The sequence below is a fragment of the Podarcis melisellensis genome (assembly GCF_964234715.1).
Source record: "Podarcis melisellensis genome assembly, chromosome: 8".
Lineage (NCBI taxonomy): Eukaryota > Metazoa > Chordata > Lepidosauria > Squamata > Lacertidae > Podarcis > Podarcis melisellensis.
Genome location: NC_138540.1, coordinates 85,974,351 through 85,996,730, shown reverse-complemented (window position 1 = coordinate 85,996,730; position 22,380 = coordinate 85,974,351). Strand labels below are relative to the sequence as shown.

The window sequence follows — 22,380 nt, the reverse complement described above, 5'->3', positions numbered from 1 at the left end:
GCTCCCGTTGCTCGGTTCCTGCTCCTGCAGTTCGAAAGCACGTCAAAGTGCAAGTAGATAAATAGGTACTGCTCTGGCGGGAAGGTAACGGCGTTTCTGTGTGCTGCTCTGGTTTGCCAGAAGTGGCTTAGTCCTGCTGGCCACATGACCCGGAAGCTGTACGCTGACTCCCTCGGCCTATAGAGCGAGATGAGCGCCGCAACCCCAGAGTTGGCCACGACTGGACCTAACGGTCAGGGGTCCCTTTACCTTTAACTTTACAAAACGAGGGTTACATGCAGTTTGAGATTCTGTGCCCTTACAGAATGGTGGCATTTCCTTGCAAATTCAATTTCCAGAGAACCTTTGCTGTCATTCACAAACAAACCATGGGTTTCTAGTCCCCATGGCTGCAGAAACAGATGACTAGCTTGTGGGCAATTCCTGCAGGATTTCAAGAGGCATGGGGTAGCTGAGTAAGATTTTGAGGGGGTAGCCCAGAGGTGGGCTCTCCAGATGTTGCTGGACTGCAACTCCCACCAGCCCTGCTAGATGGAGCTGATGGGAGTTGTTATTGGAGGCCAACAATATCTGGAGACTTCCTATTGGAAGTGTAATAAATGACACAAAGCCAAATGCTAATTTGCTTACTTTCCATATCCCCCCCCCCATTTGTGGAATTTTGCTCAGGGTTCCACTTAAACACAAAGACAAGAGAGGCCCTTGCGAGAAGATATGGCAACTCCTGGCTTCAGATAGACTTCGACAACTTTGTGTCTCTCATGGTGCACCTGGAAAGCGTTTTCCGTAAGAGACAACTTCCTCATTTTATTATTGTTATTCTTCAGTCATGCTTGCATCATTCCCTTCCTCCAAGAAGCTAAGGGGGATAAGTGCTTGGCTGAAACTGAAATTAATGCAGAGAAGTTTCTGGTTCAGCAACTATTCAAAATGTGTTTTTGATGTATAATTGTCTATTCAGGTTGGGACACATTCATCTGAGTAAAAAGGCAGTTTAAAAATGCAACAACAATAACTTCAAACATATGATGAAGTGAGCTGTAGTCTGTAAAAGCTTATGCTATACTGAAAGTGCTAGTCTTTAAGGGGACACAATACTTTTTAATGTTTTTTTTATTATTATAATAGACTAGCATGGATACCCCTCTGGAAAATATTTAATATGCATTTTGTGAAACACTGCTGATATTTAAATACAAACTTTTAAGCAGTGTTGATTAATGCAGAAATGGCAAACAATGAATCCGAGACCAGGGAAGAGAGACGGCGGAAGAAGATTGGAAGAAATTTAAGGACTATCTTAGGAAACATTGCAAAATTAATGAATGTTAGAACGATGTTGGTTTAGAAATTAAGTGGTTTCCAGCTGTAATGATTAAGTAAAAAGAAAAGAAAGGCTAAAAATTAAATGAAAATCAAGGGAGAGGATTTGCTGAACTAAATAATTAGAAATTGGAATACAGAAAGGGGAGGTATGAGGAGGTCGGGGAAGTAAGTTATAAGAAAATAAGGGATTGAAATTATACTTGTTATTGTTTGTGTTTTGTTTGTATTATTGTTTTTTTCTTTTATATAACTTTTGAAACTTCAATAAATATCTTTAAAAAAAGAAAAAAGGGAAAAAAAGAAATGGCAAACAACGCGCTTGTGTATGAACGCACGTGAAACTGAGACGGCTTGGAAACTGGGAAATACATCCACACATCTCTAATCTTGGCATGACTATGTTTTCGTTTCTTTTCACCAGGGCAATGCAAAAGCTGGGATGCTGATGACAAGGGACAGATTTGCATGACAGAGCAAAAGGTAAGGAAAAGGCAGTTGTCTTTAGACTGTCTCATGTTCACCCTCCAAACTTGCTTCCCAGCATAGATTACTAAACTCCACTACGGTTTTTGGGGTGGGGGATGGGAGGGCGGTTGTGTGAGTGCCTTTTTCCGCACTGTGAAGGTGGTGAATTTGAGATCATCGCCATCAATTCCTGTAGTAGCAAACTCAAGTCTCGATAGAAATGCAGTCACAACAGGGCGAGGGAGGCACCAGCATGTTCAGAAGGGAGAAGGTGCCCTCAACAACAACAACAACAACAACGATTTATTATTTATACCCCACCCATCTGACTGGGCTTCCCCAGCCACTCTGGGGGGCTTCCAAGAAAATATTAAAATACAGTAGTCCGTCAAACATTAAAAGCTTCCCTAAACAGGGCTGCCTTCAGATGTCTTCTAAAAGTCTGGTAGTAGTTGTTCTCTTTGACATCTGGTGGGAGGGAGTTCCACAGGGCAAGTGCCACTACCAAGAAGGCCCTCTGCCTGGTTCCCTGTAACTTGGCTTCTTGCAATGAGGGAACCACCAGAAGGCCCTTGGAGCTGGACCTCAGTGTCCGGGTAGAATGATGGGGGTGGAGACGCACCTTCAGGTATACTGGACCGAGGCCTTTTAGGGCTTTAAAGGTCAGCACCAACACTTTGAATTGTGCTCATAAATTTACTGGGAGCCAATGTAGGTCTTTCAAGACCGGTGTTATGTGGTCTCGGCGGCCGCTCCCAGTCACCAGTCTAGCTGCCACATTCTGGATTAGTTGTAGTTTCTGGGTCACCTTCAAAGGTAGCCCCACGTAGAGCGCATGGCAGTAGTCCAAGTGGGAGATAACCGGCGCATAGTCCACTCTGGTGAGACAGTCCGTGGGCAGATAGGGTCTCAGCCTGCATACCAGATGGAGCTGGTAAACAGCTGCCCTGGACACAGAATTGACCTGCACCTTCATGGACAGCTGTGAGTCCAAAATGACTCCCAGGTTGCGCGCCTGGTCCTTCAGGGGCAAAGCTACCCCATTCAGGAACAGGGAATCCTCCACACCTGCCCGTCTCCTGTCCCCCCAAATCAGTACTTCTGTCTTGTCAGGATTCAACCTCAATCTGTCAGCTGCCATCCATCCTCCAACCGCCTCCAGGCACTCACACAGGACCTTCACCACCTTCACTGGTTCAGATTTGAAAGAGAGGTAGAGCTGGGTATCATCCGCATACTGATGAACATCCAGCCCAGACCTCCTGATGATCTCTCCCAGCGGCTGCATGTAGATGTTGAAAAACATGGGGGAGAGGACAGAACCCCGAGGCACCTCACAAGTGAGGGCCCAGGGGTCTGAACACTCACCCCCCACCTTCTGAACATGGCCCAGGAGGAAGGAGCGGAACCAGTGTATAACAGTGCCCCCAGCTCCCAGCCCCTCTAGAGTTGCAGAAGAAGAAAACAAAGTCTAATCGAGCTAATGTGGTGTAGGGGTTCAAGGGCTGAAAACAGAGGGTAGAAAATGATGGTAAACTGCTCAAGCCAATAACAGGTTGCAGTATTTTGAAGTGGAGGATTATGGTTAGGGGAGGCATCTCCTGTCACTAAACCCTCCAGTCCAGTATGTTAGGAGTTTTTAAGGCAGGATTTGGCTCACCAGTGGCTCTCCAGATGTTGTTGAACTCTAACTCCCATCATAGCCACTGGTCAGGGGTGATGAGATTTTGTCAGGGATTGTGCTGAGGAGGGCTACTCTGAGGAGGAATGGTGGGATTCTGAATCTTCCCAGGAGCAGGAGGACAGTATAGATTTGGAACGGTGGTTTGCAGAGGGACGTAGTTCAGAAGGCAGAAGCTGGGAATAACTGGGTGGTGAACAGCTAGGAGAAGAAGAACTGGGGAAGAGAGAGTTAACAGAACTTAATATCACTGGAAAGCATCCATCCGATCAGCTGAAGGTCAAGGAGAGCAGATAAGGTGTCAGAACAGAAAGCACAGTGGTTGTGAGATCAGGCTGCAAGACATGGAAATGACGTGGGTGACTAGGGGGGACGTGGGTGGAGCCCTTAATTGGGAGCACCTCCATTCCGAGGAATGGATTCTTTGTTCTCTCGCTGTGATCAATAAAAACTATAAATGGTAAGAGACTCCTTTCGCTTTGTTCTGCTTATATATACTGCCAAAGGAGGGGAAGGGAGCCGAGTCCATGGAGCCTGACGGATTTGTAGTCCAGAAGCATCTGTTGGGCTACAGGTTCCCTATCCCTGCCATAGAGTATCATGGCCAATGACAGCTCAAAATGAGTACAGGCTGTGTAAGAATAAATGTTTTCCTCTCTCTTATCTATGAAGATAATCTCTCCCAAGCAGGTCAAGTAACAACAAGAGCCCAGAGCAACATGGGGTGAGACAGTAGTGTTCACATGAGCTTTTGATGCAGCTCACGATGCTACCCAGTTTTTAAATCAGCCCTGTGGCTTGTCCAAGCCCTCTGTCCACCTTATAACACCTGCAACTGTCTACTATATTGTAGCCCAAAGCAATTGGGGAATTAAAGCTCACCCAGTGGCGTAGCGTGGGGGGTGCAGGGGGGCCCGGCCGCACCGGGCGCAACATCTGGGGGTTAGGGTTAGGGGGCGCAAATCCATGGGTTAGGGGGCGCAAATCCACGGGTTAGGGGGCACAAATTACTTGCCTTGCCCCGGGTGCTGACAACCCACGCTACGCCACTGAGCTCACCTGATTTCATTTCTGCCTTTCAGTGGATGGATCTTGTCATGTCCACCTGATTCAGCCATCTCCCACTCTCCATCCATGGATGATCACGATTCATTAGGCCCAGAGGCATCCAAAGATACTTCAACATTCACTGAACGTTTGAAGTTCCGCAATCAGAATAAATCAAGGACTGCTGTGAAATACATAGCCATTTTAATTCTATAATGGATGTAATTAAAATGAAACTTTCGGTCTCCACCTTGTTTATAGCTGAAAAGAATACCATTTTAATTTGCATATAAGTATCAAATGAGCAGGAGACGGTTAATCCCTGGGTTGTGGGTTCAAGCCCCATGTTGTGCTAAAGATTACTGTATTGCAGGGGGTTGGACTAGATGACCCTTGTGGTCCCTTCCAACTCTACAATTCTATGAAATGTACATTCTTATAACAACACAGTAAGGTACAAAAATATTTTATATTACCATATTTTGGTTTTGATTTGTGATGAAGTTCAGAGATTTACCTGTTTTATTGTAACATGTTTACTGATGCTCGTTGCTGGAATAACTTTATATAAGCTGCTTTTTCTGATCTACCTGGAAAGCTGTATATAACTTTAAGTTTAAAATTTAAAGTAGTTTAAAGTTTAAAGTTAAGTTTAACTTTCAGTTAAGTGGAAATTAGGAACATTTTTCCTGCTCACTATATATATATATATCCACCTCAGTCAAAGGAAGTCCAAAAATATGCAGGAGCAAGAGTTAGAGCAGGCTTCCTCAGACTCGGCCCTCCAGATGTTTTTGCCCTACAACTCCTATGATCCCTAGGTAGAAGGACCAGTGGTCAGGGATGATGGGAATTGTAGTCTCAAAACATCTGGAGGGCCAAGTTTGAGGAAGCCTGGGTTAGAGTAACGTCAAGTTGTCTCAGCAGATACAATTCAGCTACTGTCAGGTTGAAACACTGACTCCAAAAGTCAACACCTAATGTGTAAAGCTTTAACGAGGTAAATGGTTTCTTCATTGATGAACTACAAATTCAAAATGTCTCTACTAATATACCAGGCAATTACAGGTCTACACAGTAAAATCTACTTAATAAACATTGTGTAAACCAAATGTAACTTACTGGTATCCCCTCCATATATTTTTTTAAGCCTTTGAGAGATTTCTTGAGTATTGTATTGTGACTAATACAGCTGACTCACAAACTTTTCTTTCAAAATCTTCTTGCCTGTGAATACTCATCATCCCTGGCAATGGGCAGCTGGAGGCGAGTATTGGGTGCAATGCAAGTCTCACTCTCAATGAAAGCAAGACAGCAGTAAAACCCAACAGCCCTGGTCGCAATACCCAGTGGCAACTGAGCATGTACCCTAACACCCCTTGATTCCCCACCATCTTCTGCAGCCACACACAGAGTTCCTTGGTAGACAAGATAGTGTTCCTTCACACATAGTTAAATCATGGCGTTCAAGGCTAGAAGAGGCACTGGTGGCCCCACATTTGAATGGTCTTAAAAGGGCTAGATGAATTTTTTTTTTGGGGGGGGGGGAATAAGACTATCTACAGCTATTAGCCAAGGATTGATGGAGACACTAGGCCTCTGAATCCTGTTTCTGGGAATCACACGCAAGAAGAGAACTATGCCATTCAGGTCTTGCTTGTGGGCTTCCCTTATAAGCACGTGGTTGGCCACTGTGAGAATAGGATACTGTACGACATGGGCTTTGGGACTGATCCAGCAGGCTTTTATGTTCTTAGTTTGCTGTAGGAGAGTTGTGTGAAGGTAGAACATTTGCCTCCACTGCAGAACCAGGAATGAAGTCATGCGAAAGATATATTGTTGTTGTTTAGTCGTTTAGTCGTGTCCTACTCTTCGTGACCCCCTGGACCAGAGCAAGCCAGGCACCCCTGTCCTCCACCACCTCCCGCAGCTTGGTCAAACTCATGCTGGTAGCCTCGAGAACACAGTGCAACCATCTCGTCCTCCGTCGTCCCCTTCTCCTTGTGCCCTCCATCTTTCCCAACATCAGGGTCTTTTCCAGGGAGTCTTCTCTTCTCATGAGGTGGCCAAAGTCTTGGAGCCTCAGCTTCAGGATCTGTCCTTCCCGTGAGCACTCAGGTTCAGAAGGGATAGGTTTGATCTTCTTGCAGTCCATGGGACTCTCAAGAGTCTCCCCCAGCACCATAATTTAAAAGCATCCATTCTTTGGCGATCAGCCTTCTTGATGGTCCAGCTCTCACTTCCTTACATCACTACTGGGAAAACCATAGCTTTAACTATACGGACCTTTGTTGGCAAGGTGATGTCTCTGCTTTTTAAGATGCTGTCTAGATATAGGTTGGGTTAAAGGAAGCCGCCATGTTGTGCTGGTTGGCATGTATCCCTACTGATCTGCCTTACTTCTTTCTAGCCTGGCTGGCTGACCAACACAGAGAAGGTCTCATCCTGCAGGCACCCAGAATAGAAACTGATGCCCATGTTTTAAAACAATTCCCAAGCTGCTTTAGGGCTGGTGGATGAGGAAGGAAGTGGCCTCAGATCACCCTCGTGGCAGCTGAACTCTTGCCCTGGATGTGGGTGGCTCAAATCAGCAGCAGCCGGGGAGGTTGTTTGGTGGCAGCAGAAGCTGTACAACTGCAAACTTAACTAATAGCATCCCATGCAGGCTGCCAGCTGCCTTGATGGGTCCAGTCATGTAGCCCAAGTCCTCACGGCCGCAGGTGCAGATGAGTTTGTGAGCAATTCCTGCTGGATTTCAATAAGGGGTAGCGGATTTTGAGTAATCAGTAATCATGCACCATTTATCGGACCATACCAGCCCCCTACCTTGCAGAAATCCACTATGTGGAATACCGCAGACTTCTTACAGCGGCTAGATTAAATGTCCTTGACTCTGCGATATTGTGGGGAAGGTACAGGGGAGTACCATACGCCCAGAGAACCTGTCATTGTGCCATGGGTGTGGCTGAGTCCACCGAACACATTCTCTTGACTTGCCCTTCTTATGCAGAGCTTAGACAAAATTTTATAGACCCACTCCTATGTCAATTTAGCTTCCTACCCGGAGAAAACCAGGTTTTACACTTGCTGAATAATGTCACTAGAGCTATACCTTCCTTGGTGGCCAAATTTCTTTTTTTAGCTTTTAAGCGTCGCAAGACTATAATTGACTGTATTGATATGGGGCTATCTGTTTAGCCCATTTTAGTGTTGGCTAAGTTCTAAAATCTTCCTGGATGTTTTAACTGTGTATTGACAAATGTATTTTTTTCTGACTGACGGTCGAATAAAAAGGTTGATTGATAATTGTAATCATGCACCAACACTTTGCACTCTTAACTGTTGTTTCCCCTGAGCGTCAGGGAAGGCAGGAGTCTGAGGGATGGGCAGAGGGGACGAGGCAGCAGGAGGATCCCTGTGTCATCTTACTTTTGTATAACCTACAAAGCTGTTTGGAATGAGTCAAGACGATGGATTCATCCAGCTTGGAAAATTTACACAGGCCACAGCTCTCTAGGTTTCAGGCAGAGATGTCTCCCAATGAGACCCATTAAATGAATAAGGTGGTCATTGAACTCAAGTGCCCCCCTCCCACACAGAAAAGCACTTCTGGGGGCGGGAAAGGATGGCACTTTTAATACCAGGCTCTCGCTTAAATCACTATGGTCCTCATTATGGAGAATTTCAAACAGAACCAAGAAGTCTGAGATCCTTTTATGTTCCTTTAATCCATTCCTCTCATCTTGGCTCCTGTAGTTTTCCCGCTGCTGTAATAATGACCACATATCAGAACTTTCCTTTCTAGCAAGAGAAGATGGCTTTTCCATGAAGTGCTGCAAGAAAATCATCCAGCTCATTCTGCAGAGCAAAAAATTACGGGCTCAGTTGCAATGAGGGAGAGGGAATATATGAAATCCCTTCCCTTTTCCTCTCCCAGGTTAATTGGGAGTTTCAAAAGCTGATATTCATTGGGGCAAGGAGCCCAATAGCAGGTGAATCCAGAGCCAACGACAGGCCAAGCTAGATTAGGTTTCTCCCAATGCTCCTCCATAAGGGGAACATTGAGCCTGAGGAGGACGGAAGGTGGCAGGTAGTGCCATCCTTGGACTGGTTGTAAGAAACATGGCAGGCAGGTGTGGGCTGGCTGGTGGCTGGAGGAGGAGGAGGAGGAATTCCTCACACCCTATACTGGACCATCCTCCAATGTCTATCTTAATCGTGCAGCAACCTCATCGACTACTACAAGAGCAAGTGATGATTTGGGAAGTGCTTCTACAAAAGGATCTTTCCATGTGTATCAGCGACTAGAGGTCTGAGGGCCATATGCAGTCTATCTGCTGGTCCTTCAGTTGCCAATCCAGAGGCAAGAGGGTGGAGGGGCAGACGGCAGCAGTACTGGGACTGGCCCTCCATACCCATCACATTGGCCCTCCTGGCAAACCAGCTGCTAACCAGGACACTGAAGGCATAACTCTATCCAGCCCCTGCCCCAAGTCTACTTCTGAATCTCCCAATTAACATGGGAGAGGAAAAGGGAAGGGATTTCATTCATAGCTATAAATGGAACAGGAAGGAAGTTGCAACCCTTTCGGTTTCAGTGGTTTACAACCAATATGCTGTTTCCCCCCCCTCAACCAGCTGCAGATGGAAGAGGCAGGCTGACACTGTATGAATTTATGCAGTTTTGGGCTACATTAGAGGAATGGGAGGCGAGTGAAGCCCAAAAATCAGTGGGACAAAAAGCCAGGCATAAAAGTGCCACCCTGCCACCAGTGTTAGGACCAGGTATTGTTCAGGGGTGGATAAAACCACGTGTTGTGGTTGTTGTGGTTTTAACCAAGGGAACCTAAGCTTGCCAAAAGGGAAGTTACTGCTCTCTCAACTGGCCAAAGTCAGATTCCTTCTAGTTATACTGGGTCTTGCTGACCTTCAGTCTTTGGGTTCCCCACCAGTCACAAGGACCAACGTCATACCTGTCCTCATGTGGGATTGGAAGTGTAAGCCCACAGGTGACACTGGACCCCCCGTCCAATTAGGATTGTCTCACCTCATGTTACTAGAGTTGGTAATACACCTTTGGATCAGAGGAGCTATTCTCCTGGGGCCACTGCAGGGAGGCAGAACCAGCAGCAGGCTGGTTGGGGAATGGACTTTTTAAGAGACTGCTTTCCCCAGTGCCTCCACAACAGGCTCCGACACCAAGAATTCCTAGAGCTAGGAACCACGGATATCACATCTGCCCCTCGAGGCCTACAAGACCCAAAGAAGTTCTCAGATAAAAGTGAAGTGGAAACTTTAGAATGGAGCCATTTCAGCTATTGCTCTATTTTATTACATTGCCAAATGATTTGAGAACAAATAGGGTTGTCCACTAGATGATGCCTCGGCCCAGAGAGTCTCTTCTCCTTTAGTAGTCTGGTGCAAGCAGTAGGAGCAGAAGAAAAGAGTGCAATTATATTCTAGTAAAATAAAAATAATTGATTAAAACACATCTGCTCCTCAAAAGGGCAACTCCGCTTGCAGAAATTTGGCAGGTGAAAGTGTCCCATCTTCATTCTGCTCTGTAAAAGAGGCCACTGTAAGTATTATTGCCTCCATCGAGCCAAACAGTCCAGGCACTGGGCAAGGGCACCAGTAGTTGAGAAGGACCCCTCCGTGGCCCAACCCAACTGTGCCACCCCTTACCACTCTCCTTGCTGGGCCTCTGAACAGCATTTTAGTGGTTGGCACTGCTGCTTTTGAACCGGAAACAAAATGTACTCAAATGTAATACCTTTGACAGATCTAGTGGAGAGATATTGCATATCTCAGGGGCCCGGCAATGAGGGAAGCAAGAAGTGTTAGTGTCGTTGTGTCAGAAGGAGAGAAAAAACCAGGAGCGCAGATTTGAGATTTGAATGAGGGATTTCGCCGTTCACAACTCTAAGCCAATATACAGTACAGCACTGGTTTCTGTGTGCATATCAGGTCCCAAGATACTAACCTCGCTTATTTCCACTCCACAGCGTATATTCAACAAGTAAGGCAAGCGCAGGAATGGCCCTATGAACATCCATGAATTACAGCTGGCCTTGGGAAAAGCAGGTTAAAAGGAGCAACAAGAGCACAAAACTGTTCCTTATTAAGAAACTGGATCTTTAGGAAGCCTTTTTGTAGAAATTACCCCCTGAAAACTTTTGATGTTAGGAAAGGGTTGTGCTTCCTGGCAAGGTGCCAGCTTGCATGCAAGACTGAGGGGGGTCCTGGCGCACGTCATGTGTGTGACGTCATGCACGTGTCACACACATGATGTCACATTATCAGGAAGAGGCGGAGCCCGGAGCCCGGAGCCCGGAGCGGCACGTCTTCAATGGCCACTTGGCAGGACTGGCAGGAAATTCCAAAATCCCATGGCCAATACAGCTTTCACACATGGGATGTGGGTTATGGATTGAAACTTGATTGCTGTACCCACCAGACAGAAGTGCCCCCAAAACAAGGGCTATATGTCCTTCAAACTCCTGCAAAAATACAGAATGTAGAATTTGGTGGCAGAACTCTGCTCCCCGAGAACATTTGCTGCTGCTTAAAATAATAATAATGATGATGCTTGCTGGATGTTCAAAAGATCATCCCCCCCTTCTATGACTAGCTGAAGCAGAATGAACTACGGTAAGCTAATAAACAAAAATATTTGCTTGCTTTGCAGAATTTATACAGATCTGAGCAAGTCAGCTTTGCTCAGCTCCAAAATGTGTTTTTTTTTTTTATAAAGCACTGCTGATATTGCTGTATTTCTTTTTACTCAGGATTCTCCTTAAAGCAAGCGAACAATTGAGGCCCTTGTGGGAAAATGCAGAGAAGTCTGGCATCAGCTGGGCTTCAAATGCTTTGTCAGCTTCCGGGTCAAGTCCTAGGCTTTGTGGTTTAACCCACAGTGATATGTCCTATTCCATCATCATCAACATCATCAGGTTCCCTAGCCACTCTGGGCAGCTTCCAACATACACACACACACACACACACACACACACACACACACACACACACACACACAATAAAACATTATTATTTTTTGAAAACTTCCCTATATAGAGCTGCCTTCAGACGTCTTCTAAACTTAGTTACTTATCTCCTTAGCTTGGGGTCGCATAACTCCATACCCTCCAACATTTCTCTGATGAAAATAGGGACAACCTAAGGAAAAGCAGGACATTCCGGGATCCAATCAGAAACTGGGATGGATTTTGTAAATCTGGGGCTGTCCCTGGAAAATAGGGATGCTTGGGAGGTTCTGCAGATTAATGCCATGTCCCCAGAGTAAAAATAGTTTGCCTTTCTCCTCCATCCTTCCTCCATGGCCCTGCTCTGTTGTGACATTTGCAACTATCTGCTGTGTGAAACTAAAAGCACAATTCAAATGTGAAATAAAAGCTCACCTGGCTATTGTTTTGCCTTTCAGTGGAAGAAACTCATCAACTCCCGTTAATTCAGAAGAATGGACTCAGCTGTCCCCTAATCAATGGGGTGATTGTGCTTCATTATAAACAGGGCTATCAATAGTTATTTCCATGTTTATTAAACCTCTCAGTTTGAATTCTGCAATCAAAATAAATACAGCACCTCAGAAAAACAGCTGCCAGTTGTTTGTCAAGCAATGTATGATTTTGAAAAGCTTTTTTGTGTGCCTGTCTACTACTATAAAAATCGCTGGGGGTAATTGTACATCATTAAGGGATGCGGGTGGCGCTGTGGGTTAAACCACAGAGCCTAGGACTTGCTGATCAGAAGGTTGGTGGTTCGAATCCCCGCGACGGGGTGAGCTCCCGTTGCTCGGTCCCTGCTCCTGCCAACCTAGCAGTTCGAAAGCACACCAGTGCAAGTAGATAAATAGGCACCGCTCCGGCGGGAAGGTAAACGGCGTTTCCGTGTGCTGCTCTGCTTTGCCAGAAGCGGCTTAGTCATGCTGGCCACATGACCTGGAAGCTGTACGCCAGCTGCCTCGGCCAATAAAGCAAGATGAGCGCCGCTACCCCAGAGCTGGTCACGATTGGACCTAATGGTCAGGCGTCCCTTTACCTTTACCTAGAGCCAGGGCAATCACAACAGATATTTCCATATTAATTAAGCTTCTCAGATTCCACCGCAGAAAAGTTTGAATTCTGCAACCCAAATAAATGCAGCATCTTAGAAAAACAGCTGTCCGTTGCAATTCTGCCATGACTTGAGTCCATATTAGGATTTCAGTTGTAGCTTTTCACTATTGGATGCAATAATTTCTACAATATACTGTATTCCATTTGATTGAAGACTTTGCTCTGCCTTGCTGTTGCCCCTCCCATCCCAGCAGATCACCATGCCCAGCACATGTGCTTGTGTCCCACATTATCTCAAGCATGACCAGCTGAGGTTCTCATCTCACACTGGCTCATGAAACGGCTGGTTCTGGACCCTTTTTGTAATCCTCAAGCAGGAGACAAAATCAAAAAGCCCATCAGTCTGTCCCCCCCCTCTGTCTTTCAAGAAAAACCAAAGCAATTCCTATACCATTTTTAAAAAGAAGAGCAATTTAATTTACACAGAAGTACTAAATGTACATAATTCTTTTAAAAAATTGTTATACACAATAAATACAGTACAAAATTATTTTATAGTACTATATTTCGTTTTTGAACTGTGATGAAGTTCAAACTGGTACCAGCAGGGGGGAGGAAAGAAAAACTGGTTATTTTTTTAATACTAAAAATGAATGGGGTATTACTTTTTGCTTCCTCGTATTTGAAAAGCCTTCCTGTTATTTGGTCTTGGATTGAAAACGCTGAAGGATTTGGATGGGCCTAAATGAAATTACATCAATTTTGAAAATGACCTTTCAGAATTACCCTCTCAAGCCCATTTAAGTCCTAAATTGGCAATGATTTGAAGTGGGCAGTTGGATGGTTCTTAAGAGTAGCGATCTGTATCTCTCCTCTTCTCCAAAATACCCCTCTCTTAAAAACCAAAAATACCTCCATGAAAATCTAAACGCGCAGAAAGAGACGAAGGACTTCCCTTCCGCTTTCGCAGCTATGGAACAAGAACGCACGGTCTCTTGGCTTAAAAAAATACTGGAAAAGATGTCGTAAAATATACTTTTCCCATAATAATGAGGGTGCCGGTGTGTATTATCAACCTCTAATCTGAAGGGAAGAAGTTCCCTGCTTAACTATTTTGTAGTGAGAAGAGGCGGTGAACAAATGAGCTAACAATCCCAAATCCACACTTTTTAGAAGGAAAAAAAGGACACTAAACAAAAAGCCAAACAATTTCATATACATTTTTATATATATATTTATATATAAAAAAGAAGAAAAACCCCACCAGCCTGGGAGTCAGAACATCCCTTATTGCTTCCTAACCATATATGTTTCCCCCCCTCCCCGCATTATGGTAACAAGGGGGTTAGAGGTGGGGAGCGCTGTAAGCTTCAGCAAGTAGTGTTTCAAAACCAAACCTGGTTTTTGTTTCTGCTTGGGATACTCCTCCAGCACCTCTCCACGATGAAAGAGGAACCAGTTTGTCCCCAAATCAGCCGTCGTTTTTTACGTCAGTGGAGGCAAGTTAGTGAGTGTTCCGTGGCACTCTGGTTGGGAAAGCCCGTGTGTACAGGACTGCTGTGTGTGCATCAGAGTATGTGTCCAGGACTCTGGATCAGGGTGGCAAAGCGTGAACATGTCCTGGTTGCTCCTGGCCTCCTCTTAAAAAGGCTGTAGCTAATGTTCTGCGATGGAGCACCCCTTTTAAGTGGGGGGTGGGTGGAGCAGGAGGGTGGGCACGTGCTTTGGAATATCCCCAAAGGCTTTCTCTCCTTGCAAGAAGTTTTAAAATGCCACCTTACACAGAACCAAAATTAAATAAGAGAGCAATGAAATGTGGTGTAGGGACGCAGGTGGCGCTGTGGGTTAAACCACAGAGCCTAGGACTTGCCGATCAGAAGGTCGGCGGTTCGAATCCCCGCGATGGGGTGAGCTCCTGTTGCTCGGTCCCTGTTCCTGCCCACCTAGCAGTTTGAAAGCACGTCAAAGTGCAAGTAGATAAATAGGTACTGCTCTGGCGGGAAGGTAAACGCCGTTTCCGTGCACTGCTCTGGTTAGCCATGCTGGCCACATGACCCGGAAACTGTATGCCAGCTCCCTTGGCCAGTAAAGCGAGATGAGCACCGCGACCCCAGAGTCGGTCACAAATGCACCTAATGGTCAGGGGTCCCTTTACCTTTACCTTTACAAAGCATAAGACAGGAACAGTGTCTTTCTTCTGCTGTGGTTTTTGTAGACAGAATCCACTAGGACAGTCTCATATCCCCCCTGATATGAATGGGGGCTGTGCAGGATATTTTCTGAGTGGAACTGCATCCTCTTAAAAGAAAATCTGATCCAGAAATCCCTTGTGGAAACTCTGGTGTGGACACAATAGTTCCTGCACAAGGCACTATTCATTTGTGTGCAGTGGAACACACAACACTTGGAAGTGGGCTCTGGTATTCTGTTTCCTTAAGCAATTTGCACCATTGGTAAGATGGGGTGAGTTTTGAAACACACTTTGTCAAAGACAAAAAAGAGAGAAAAATTTAGACCTTCAAACCCCCTTTTTGGTTCAATTATATCCCCAAAAACTTCTCCAGTAAACTGCATTTTTTAAGACACAAACTTTTTTCTCTACTTCACAAGACACAGTAAAGTTTAAAGGAAGAGGAACTGATGCTAAGGAATAGGCTTGGACCGATAGTGACATTCTCTAGTATTTTCTGCCTTTCCCCTGTAACAACATTTTAGGGTAGAAGGACTATTGGTATTCCCCTCTCTTATGGTTGTTGGTTTTTTTGGGGGGGGCAGTGGGGTGGTGAAATGCAGCTAACAAGGACAACCAGCCAGAGGAAAGAAAAAATGTCTGCAGGTACATTCGGTACTGTGTGCACAGAGAGGCCTGGAGGAAGAAATGCAACACAGAAATCTACAGGTGGGTTTACATGTTCTCTGCCCTCGGTCAAAAAGTGTGAGTGATGGTAAGGCAAGATAATAATGAAAATAATATATATATATATTTATATTTTAAAGGCCTGAATTCAGTTTCTTTATCCACAGAGTTATACTAGAGATACTAGCCAGCTCTCTACCCACACATCCTAGAACAGATTTTGACAGATAGCTGCCAAGCGTGCTTTGCAACTGAACAGGTAAACATAAAATTATTTGTATGCTCAAATAGCTTCATGGGAGCAAGTAGCCAAGGGAGAATGAGGCAAAGGCAAAGGAAATAGTAGAGCAAGTCACACAAGTGCACAGACAATGCAAGGAGTGAGAGATGGGGCAAAACTGCTCAGAAACACCAACAAACTGCCGTATTTTTCCGTGTATAAGACTAGTTTCCCCCATAAAAAATTATGTCCAAAATTTGGGGGCGTCTTATACATGGGGGCCATCTCCTCCCATTTTCTTAAATCGGGGTCCCCAAAAATAGGGGTCGTCTTATACACGGGGGCGTCTTATAGACGGAAAATACGGCAATACATTTAAGGAAGCTTGCATGGGAGCTGGACCATTCAGCTGCTGACAAGATCCTAATTACTCCCTCATCTTTACTTAGGAAAGAAGTTATCTCAGATGTACTGACTTCTCTAAATTGCCCAGGTTGTTTCTGCAAGCACTGACAAACTCTATTTCTCACACATACACTCGTTTTTAGAATGAATAAATCAAAGAAGCATACTGATAATGTTAAGGCCTCACTTAACTGTGTTTGGTTTTTGCGGGGGTGGGGTGGAGGGGGGGAGAAGTCAGCAAAAGAAAGAGTTGAGAACGTCAGTTTTTCGGTACCCAAAAGACACAGCTAGCCAGGATGTTTTCACTGTTCTGAGTTCCAAATCCTTCTGAAGGCCCTGATTTAAGAATATACTTTTAGCTGTTTGGAGGGAGTTTCACATTGTTAAAAGCGGCATTTCCAACACAACAGAATGGCAGCTAAAATTCTCAAAAGAAATGTTTATTTTCCTGTAACTTTAAAGATGAAAACTAGAAAAGTTGCTGCGTCCATACAGTTTTGGTTTCTGCAGTCTCCCCCCCCCCCAGGAATTGCTTTTTAAACCATTTCAATACTTTTCATGACATTTTATCATCAGAGTTTGGTCAGGGACTGGGTGGTGGTGATGGTGGACACCAGGGGAGGAAAACTATCAAAGAGACTTTGTTTCAGGACTGCTTGGAGATGGGGGAATGTAGAAAAGGAGCGCGTGAAGGAATTCGGAAGGGCAGCTGCAGCAAATTCCCGACTCCTGGAAACTAGAATTATAGCTTTTTTTTCCCTTGGAAAGAAATAAAGAAGTCTGAGGGGAGAAGAAGGAAAATTAAAGATTTATAGCCAAAGGCTGAATGGAGATCACTTGGCACTATTACAAAAGGACAAACAGCTTATCTCCCAGTCAGACTTGCTGGGCCTTATTTCTGGCTCTTGGGTTTATTCTGTGAGACAGCCGCCAAAAGAGTAGGCCGGCCTGCATTGAATCTGAAACTTGATGTCAAGAAAGATATTTCTTTTATTTCCTTCTACAAGCAGGGAAAGTGGGATGCAGTGGCACAGAGGAAAAAATCCAATTTTGGTAGTTTGATAAAGCTGGCTGTTTGCTAATAGGCAACTCTGAAAATAATGAGCATTCAGGCCCTGCTTGAGAATAAAGAAAGCAGAATTCTTTGGCAGCACACCCATTGCTTCGCAAGCTGTAAGCTAAGGTATGCGTGTCTGCTTTGATTTTAGGTAGCATAACTAGTCTGGGAAGAAGAGAGACCTACAGTAGCCAAAAGGGCAAAATTACGGTATGCGCTGGATTCTCACGACTGAATTGTACTCAGTAGGAATCCAAACATGCCCTTAACAGTCTGGTGAGCTAAAAGCACAACAGTCTATGTTGCATTTCCGACTCAACTCTGAAACAACAATGGAGAGTCCTTCTCTCTGACAGGATGAGAGTGAGGAAAGTAAACTTTCAAGACTGCGAAGAGTACAAAACATTAGGAAATGGGGGCCATGAACAACGGAAGAAACACAAACAATTTTACCCCTTTCTTTCTTCACCAGCTATACTCCCTTAGTCAGTAGGGCATTCATACAATGAAGCAGGCGCTGAATCTGATTAGTGATTTTTTTTTTTGGGGGGGTGCTCTCTCACTCCTTCAGTTATGTAGAAAATTATCCTATTTGCAAAACCATGATGATTTCTACGTGCACATACTAATGAGCACATAGTATGGCTCTGCAGGCTATGAACTCTAGGATAACTTATCTTCACATGCGTTGTGTTTGCACACAGTGGGCTGAGCAAAAGTGCACACACCACATTCTCGCTTTTATGCTCTCTTGGATATAATACAGAAGGCTCAAGGCAGAAGAAACCTGTCTCTAATGCATGGTGGTGAGGAGGACACAGACATAACCAGAGGGGAGTTCTGGCACCTGTAAGCAGGAAAATATGGTCTGCATTTGTTTTTGCATCCAGTCTGTCACTTGAGGATTAGTCTGGAAGAGTGTGAATTAAATGGGGGAAACCCCCATAAGGTTGAAGACTTTGAGAATTAAACCAAGCGCCGCCCTTCTGGAGCTGCACTGCAACACTGTGTTGTAACAGGCTTTTGGAAGAATCATTACACCAAAGTGATCTGCAATGTGCCATGGAGTACCCTGACAGTTCCATCTGAAAACCTAAAGGGCAGCAACTCTAGCTGACATTTACTCTTGAGGTCCATATGCAAAACAATACAATTTTTTGACCTTTAGGTACAGGCTCATGTTGCTGTCCTGGGATCAAGGAGAGATTCAAAACAGGAAAAATGTAGTCAGCTTTCATCACCTTTCCTTAGTGGGAGAGTATATAAACCTTCAAGTTATGAAAAACTCATCAACAAGGAGATGCAGAATTATTTCACAGTTTAAGCCACAGCAAGGATAAAGTTATGTGATTGCAAATAAGGGAGAAGTGGTCCAGCTTTCTGGAGTCGGCACCACCTCTAATATAGAACCAATTTCTACTCATCAATGCCCTGTTTTCCACTCAGGCCAAGTCCTAACCATGTTTACAACAAGCTTCTACACCAAGTCACAAAAATACTTGATTAACAATCACCCTTGCTCTTTAAAAAGCCAAGGCTGCTACCTTTCCAACTTGTCTGCCAAATGGTTCTGTGCTAACTCAAAATTCCCCCAAACAGAAGACTGTCTGCTGACGACCCACCTCCAAGCCTGTTTTGAAGTTTTCTCCTCACACAATCCAGCAGTGGAGGAAGTGAAGAGGTCCCTGGTTCTCTCTCTGAAGCAGGCTAAGAGACACCTCCTAAACAAACACCAATTCAGCAACACTTTCAGGTGGAAGAGCATTCATCCCTATAGAGTATGTGGCACTAAAGAACATTAATACACCACAGAGGAGAGAAACGAGAGAGATGGCACTTCCAAAGGCCTGAGATGGCACCTAAGCAAAGTGGCAAAATGTCCTGCAGGGACAAGGAAGCTAGTTGTGGAAGAAGAAGGAGCCCAAAGTGATCGTGCATGAAGGTTGCAGCTGCAGATTCCATCATGCAGAGGACTCAATGACAAGAAACCCAGTATTTTGAGGTCCAGTGCAAGTTTTAAAGAATACTAACAGGGCATACTATGACTGCCACCTGTCAAGGAAAAGGAGAGAGTCTTGAATGGAAGACTTGGGACGGCAGATCTCATACTGCTTCATTTGTACGCCACACTCCACATACCAATCTCTCGTGCGATCAAGTCTAAGCTTTGCCAAGCTGCAGCTAACCAAGGACCGTGTTCTACCTTAGCTGTTCTGTTCCCACACAACTCAGTGCTGTAATGTGGGGAATGCTTAGCTCTTTGTTTTTCTGTGAATAAAGCCAGAGGTAATCTAAGAATCTGAAAGCAAGGTTGCCCTACCAGCATGTGACTTGCTTGTAAAACACTTGCATAAATCCTGCACACATAATTATTTTTGTTTGGGGGGTGTAGATATCAAGAGTAGACAAAATGAGAATCACTGATAGGAAAACAAAATGGGAGATCTCAAGTCAAAAGTCGTAACAAATGCAACAGCCAAGAGAGAGAAGGGAGCAGAGCTATGTTAACAAGCCCCCAGACACTGCTATCTTATCCCCCAGCTAGCAAGAGGAAGACGCTGACAGTTTTCACTAAAGGATTCTCATCCTATCACATGACTTTTGTCCACATGCAGGAAGCAGAAGGATAGATGAGAGGTGCAATGCTGTGGTTTTAAAAATGGAAGAAACCAAGGTGGGAAACTGAAGCCACAGGATGCAACCAGAGAGGAAAACCTGGCAGCTGCTGCAAAGGAGGAAAGAAGTCAAAGAGAAAACTTGCTTGGCTTCCTGCCCGTGCCTGGCTGGGGTTCCAAGTCCCCTCTCTTGGGAATGCCCAACCAACTGTACACCTCTGGCATCTTGAATAGATTTCTTTTGACAAAAGGTTGACAGGTTGGTTAATTTTTTAAAAAAAGGGGGGAGGGAAGACGTTAGAGAGAAATGTACACCCTCTTGCCAGAACTTTCCTAGTTTCACTCATCCTGACTGCGTTAACCAGACCCATGGATGTCTGGGGAGCGACTGGCTTCCTCTTTAAAAAGGGCTTATTTGTAAACTCAACCCACTCTTCTTTGTTTAAACCATTAGTGTTTGTATCTTTTCTCCTTTCTTCTTCTTTTTTTTTGCATTTTGTTCAGATTCTATTTTTTTACGTTAAAAAAGGAAAGAAAAAGCAGACAGTTTATACTTAAAATAACTTAAGAAACCCCACAAAATCAATTACATAAATTGCCCCTTGTGGCAACTCCTCTGGAGCTGTCCCCCTGGCCCTACCCCATTCCTTTGGCCTCCCCGCTGGCTTCTGGCTTGGGATTTGTGAAAATGTCCAAAATATAGGTGTGGAGTTTGGGGCGGGGATAAAACCCAATTATCATCAGAGATTCAAATTAGCAATTTGTTACAGAATCTAAATATTACACAGCCAACACTACCACCTATGGGCCCCTAATCCAACCCCCACCCGCCTGCCTCGCATTTGCTGAACTTCTTCTTTAAAAATGGTGCATGTGATGAGACAAGTATATTGTAAATCCAGCCGCAGCTTTACAACAACCAAAACCCATCATATAAACACTTGGATGGATGAAGCCTCTGTAGGACATTCTCACTGCCCGCCCCACCCCAGATCCCCGCTCTTCCCTTCTGGTATCAGCCCTATTCTATCAGGTCTCTGGGAAGTGGCACCTTGGCTTCCAACCGTTTCCCAGCCAGCAGAAGCTGTAGCAGCTCCAGTCCTTGGCTCTCTTTGTACAGTCTCTGCTTGGTATAGATTTCTGTTATCTGTTCAACGTCCTTGCTCCAAGGCCGCCATTGTGATTGGGGGCAAGGTAAGCGTCTGTGCGGTGGACAGGGGAAGAGAAAGGGGAGGAGGAGGAGTTGTATGACGAGGAGGGTGCTCGGGTGTTCTGGCCCCCAGCTTGAGGTTGCTGCAAGTTCAGGATGCTATCAATGGCGCTCTGTAGGTGCTCGTTGAGCGAGTCATCTGGGGGGCTGTCACTGGAGAAGCTGGCATTGTCCACATCGAAAGACTCTGACTTTCTGCGTTTGGCTGGGGGCAGGGGCACGTCCCATGTGAGTTCAGAGGCAGAACCATGGTCAGGTGGCTCAATTTTTATCATCCGGTGATAAAACTCATCCTCAACCTCCGCCAATTCCTTCATAAGGCCACTGGTTGAATCGTCGGTCTTAGGAGGGGTGGGGCTCTCTTGCATCACGAGGGAACGGGCATCGCTCCGGTTGAAAAAGGTATGCTTGCTACCCTCCTCTGACCGGCTCTTCTCTGCCCCAGCCATGGAGGGGCTCTCGTGGGTTTTGCGGGAAGTGATGACGCTCCTGGAGCCCCCGTCCTGCTTGATGATGAGGGTGCTTGGCACCATATCGACTTTTGGGCTGCTCTCTTTCAGGCAGGTGTCAGAGGCTTTATCCGCTACAAAAGCGTCCACATTCTCCCGGTATGTCTTACGGAGGGGAAGCCTGCAGTAAGTCACAAGGGGCTTTTTCTCCACTGGAGCTGCTGTGATATGATCAACGGTCCCATTCATTTGCCCCGCCGTTGAGACGGCAGTGGTGGTGGCAACGGCTGAAGCCGACGAGTGCTGGTCAGCTGTTTTGATCACTGTGCACATGGGCGGCGGTGTCTGGTGAACCGGGTCCAAGGCAGTGTTGTGAACCACTTTGCTAAGGCCCGCCTCCTGTTTGATCTTCAGTTTCAGTCCAATCCGGCTCCGGGCTTCGTAGGTTTTGATGGGCGGCTTACTCCTGGAGGGCAAGGCATCCTCGTCACCATCTAATGAGGGAGAGGCCTTGGCCCACGTGACCGAGGGAGAGCCTCCGCTGTGCTTGATGACCAGTTTTGTTGGGTTGATCTGGGTTGCCATCTGCACTGGAGGTGCCTTCAGGTTCTCAGACGCCAGAGCGGCACTGCTGGACAGAGCACCCTGAGCCAGAGAAGAAGCAAAACTCTGCGACCGCGAAGATGAGGAAACATACTCATCTGCAAGAGAACAACATGTGTCACTATTTCAGACAAAAACAGACTGAGGTCTTCTCACGCCACCACTGACTTAACAACAGCAAACTTTAACCTAGAGATGGCCACTTCTTTAGTGTCACGGGCCACTGTATTCTCCAGTTACAAGCTGGAACAATCCAGTCCCTTTCACAGATGCCGACTCTCTATAATAATATTGGCATCGCCTCAGAGCCAAAGCTCCGCAGATATGGTCACAAATGTGTTTCTTGTAAGATTCCCCCTCAGGAGGCAGG

The 22,380-nt window shown here is 45.5% G+C and overlaps 2 protein-coding genes across 11 annotated transcripts in view; one reads left to right on the top strand and one right to left on the bottom strand.

Annotated features, from left to right (window-relative positions):
- The window catches only part of CAPN12 (calpain 12), a 34,340-nt gene extending 29,079 nt beyond the window's left edge, over positions 1 to 5,261 (top strand). For both annotated transcript variants that reach the window (XM_081922059.1, XM_081922058.1), the window contains 3 exons: positions 670 to 786; positions 1,748 to 1,806; positions 4,555 to 5,261. In XM_081922059.1, the coding sequence (XP_081778185.1) occupies positions 670 to 786; positions 1,748 to 1,806; positions 4,555 to 4,581 (203 nt within the window). In that variant the 3' untranslated portion in view covers positions 4,582 to 5,261. The remainder of the gene's footprint in view (positions 1 to 669; positions 787 to 1,747; positions 1,807 to 4,554) is intronic.
- Positions 5,262 to 13,044: 7,783 nt separating this feature from the next.
- Positions 13,045 to 22,380, bottom strand: part of BICRA (BRD4 interacting chromatin remodeling complex associated protein) — a 101,025-nt gene continuing 91,689 nt past the window's right edge. For all 9 annotated transcript variants that reach the window (XM_081921888.1, XM_081921885.1, XM_081921882.1 and 6 more), the window contains one exon: positions 13,045 to 22,108. In XM_081921888.1, the coding sequence (XP_081778014.1) occupies positions 20,892 to 22,108 (1,217 nt within the window). In that variant the 3' untranslated portion in view covers positions 13,045 to 20,891. The remainder of the gene's footprint in view (positions 22,109 to 22,380) is intronic.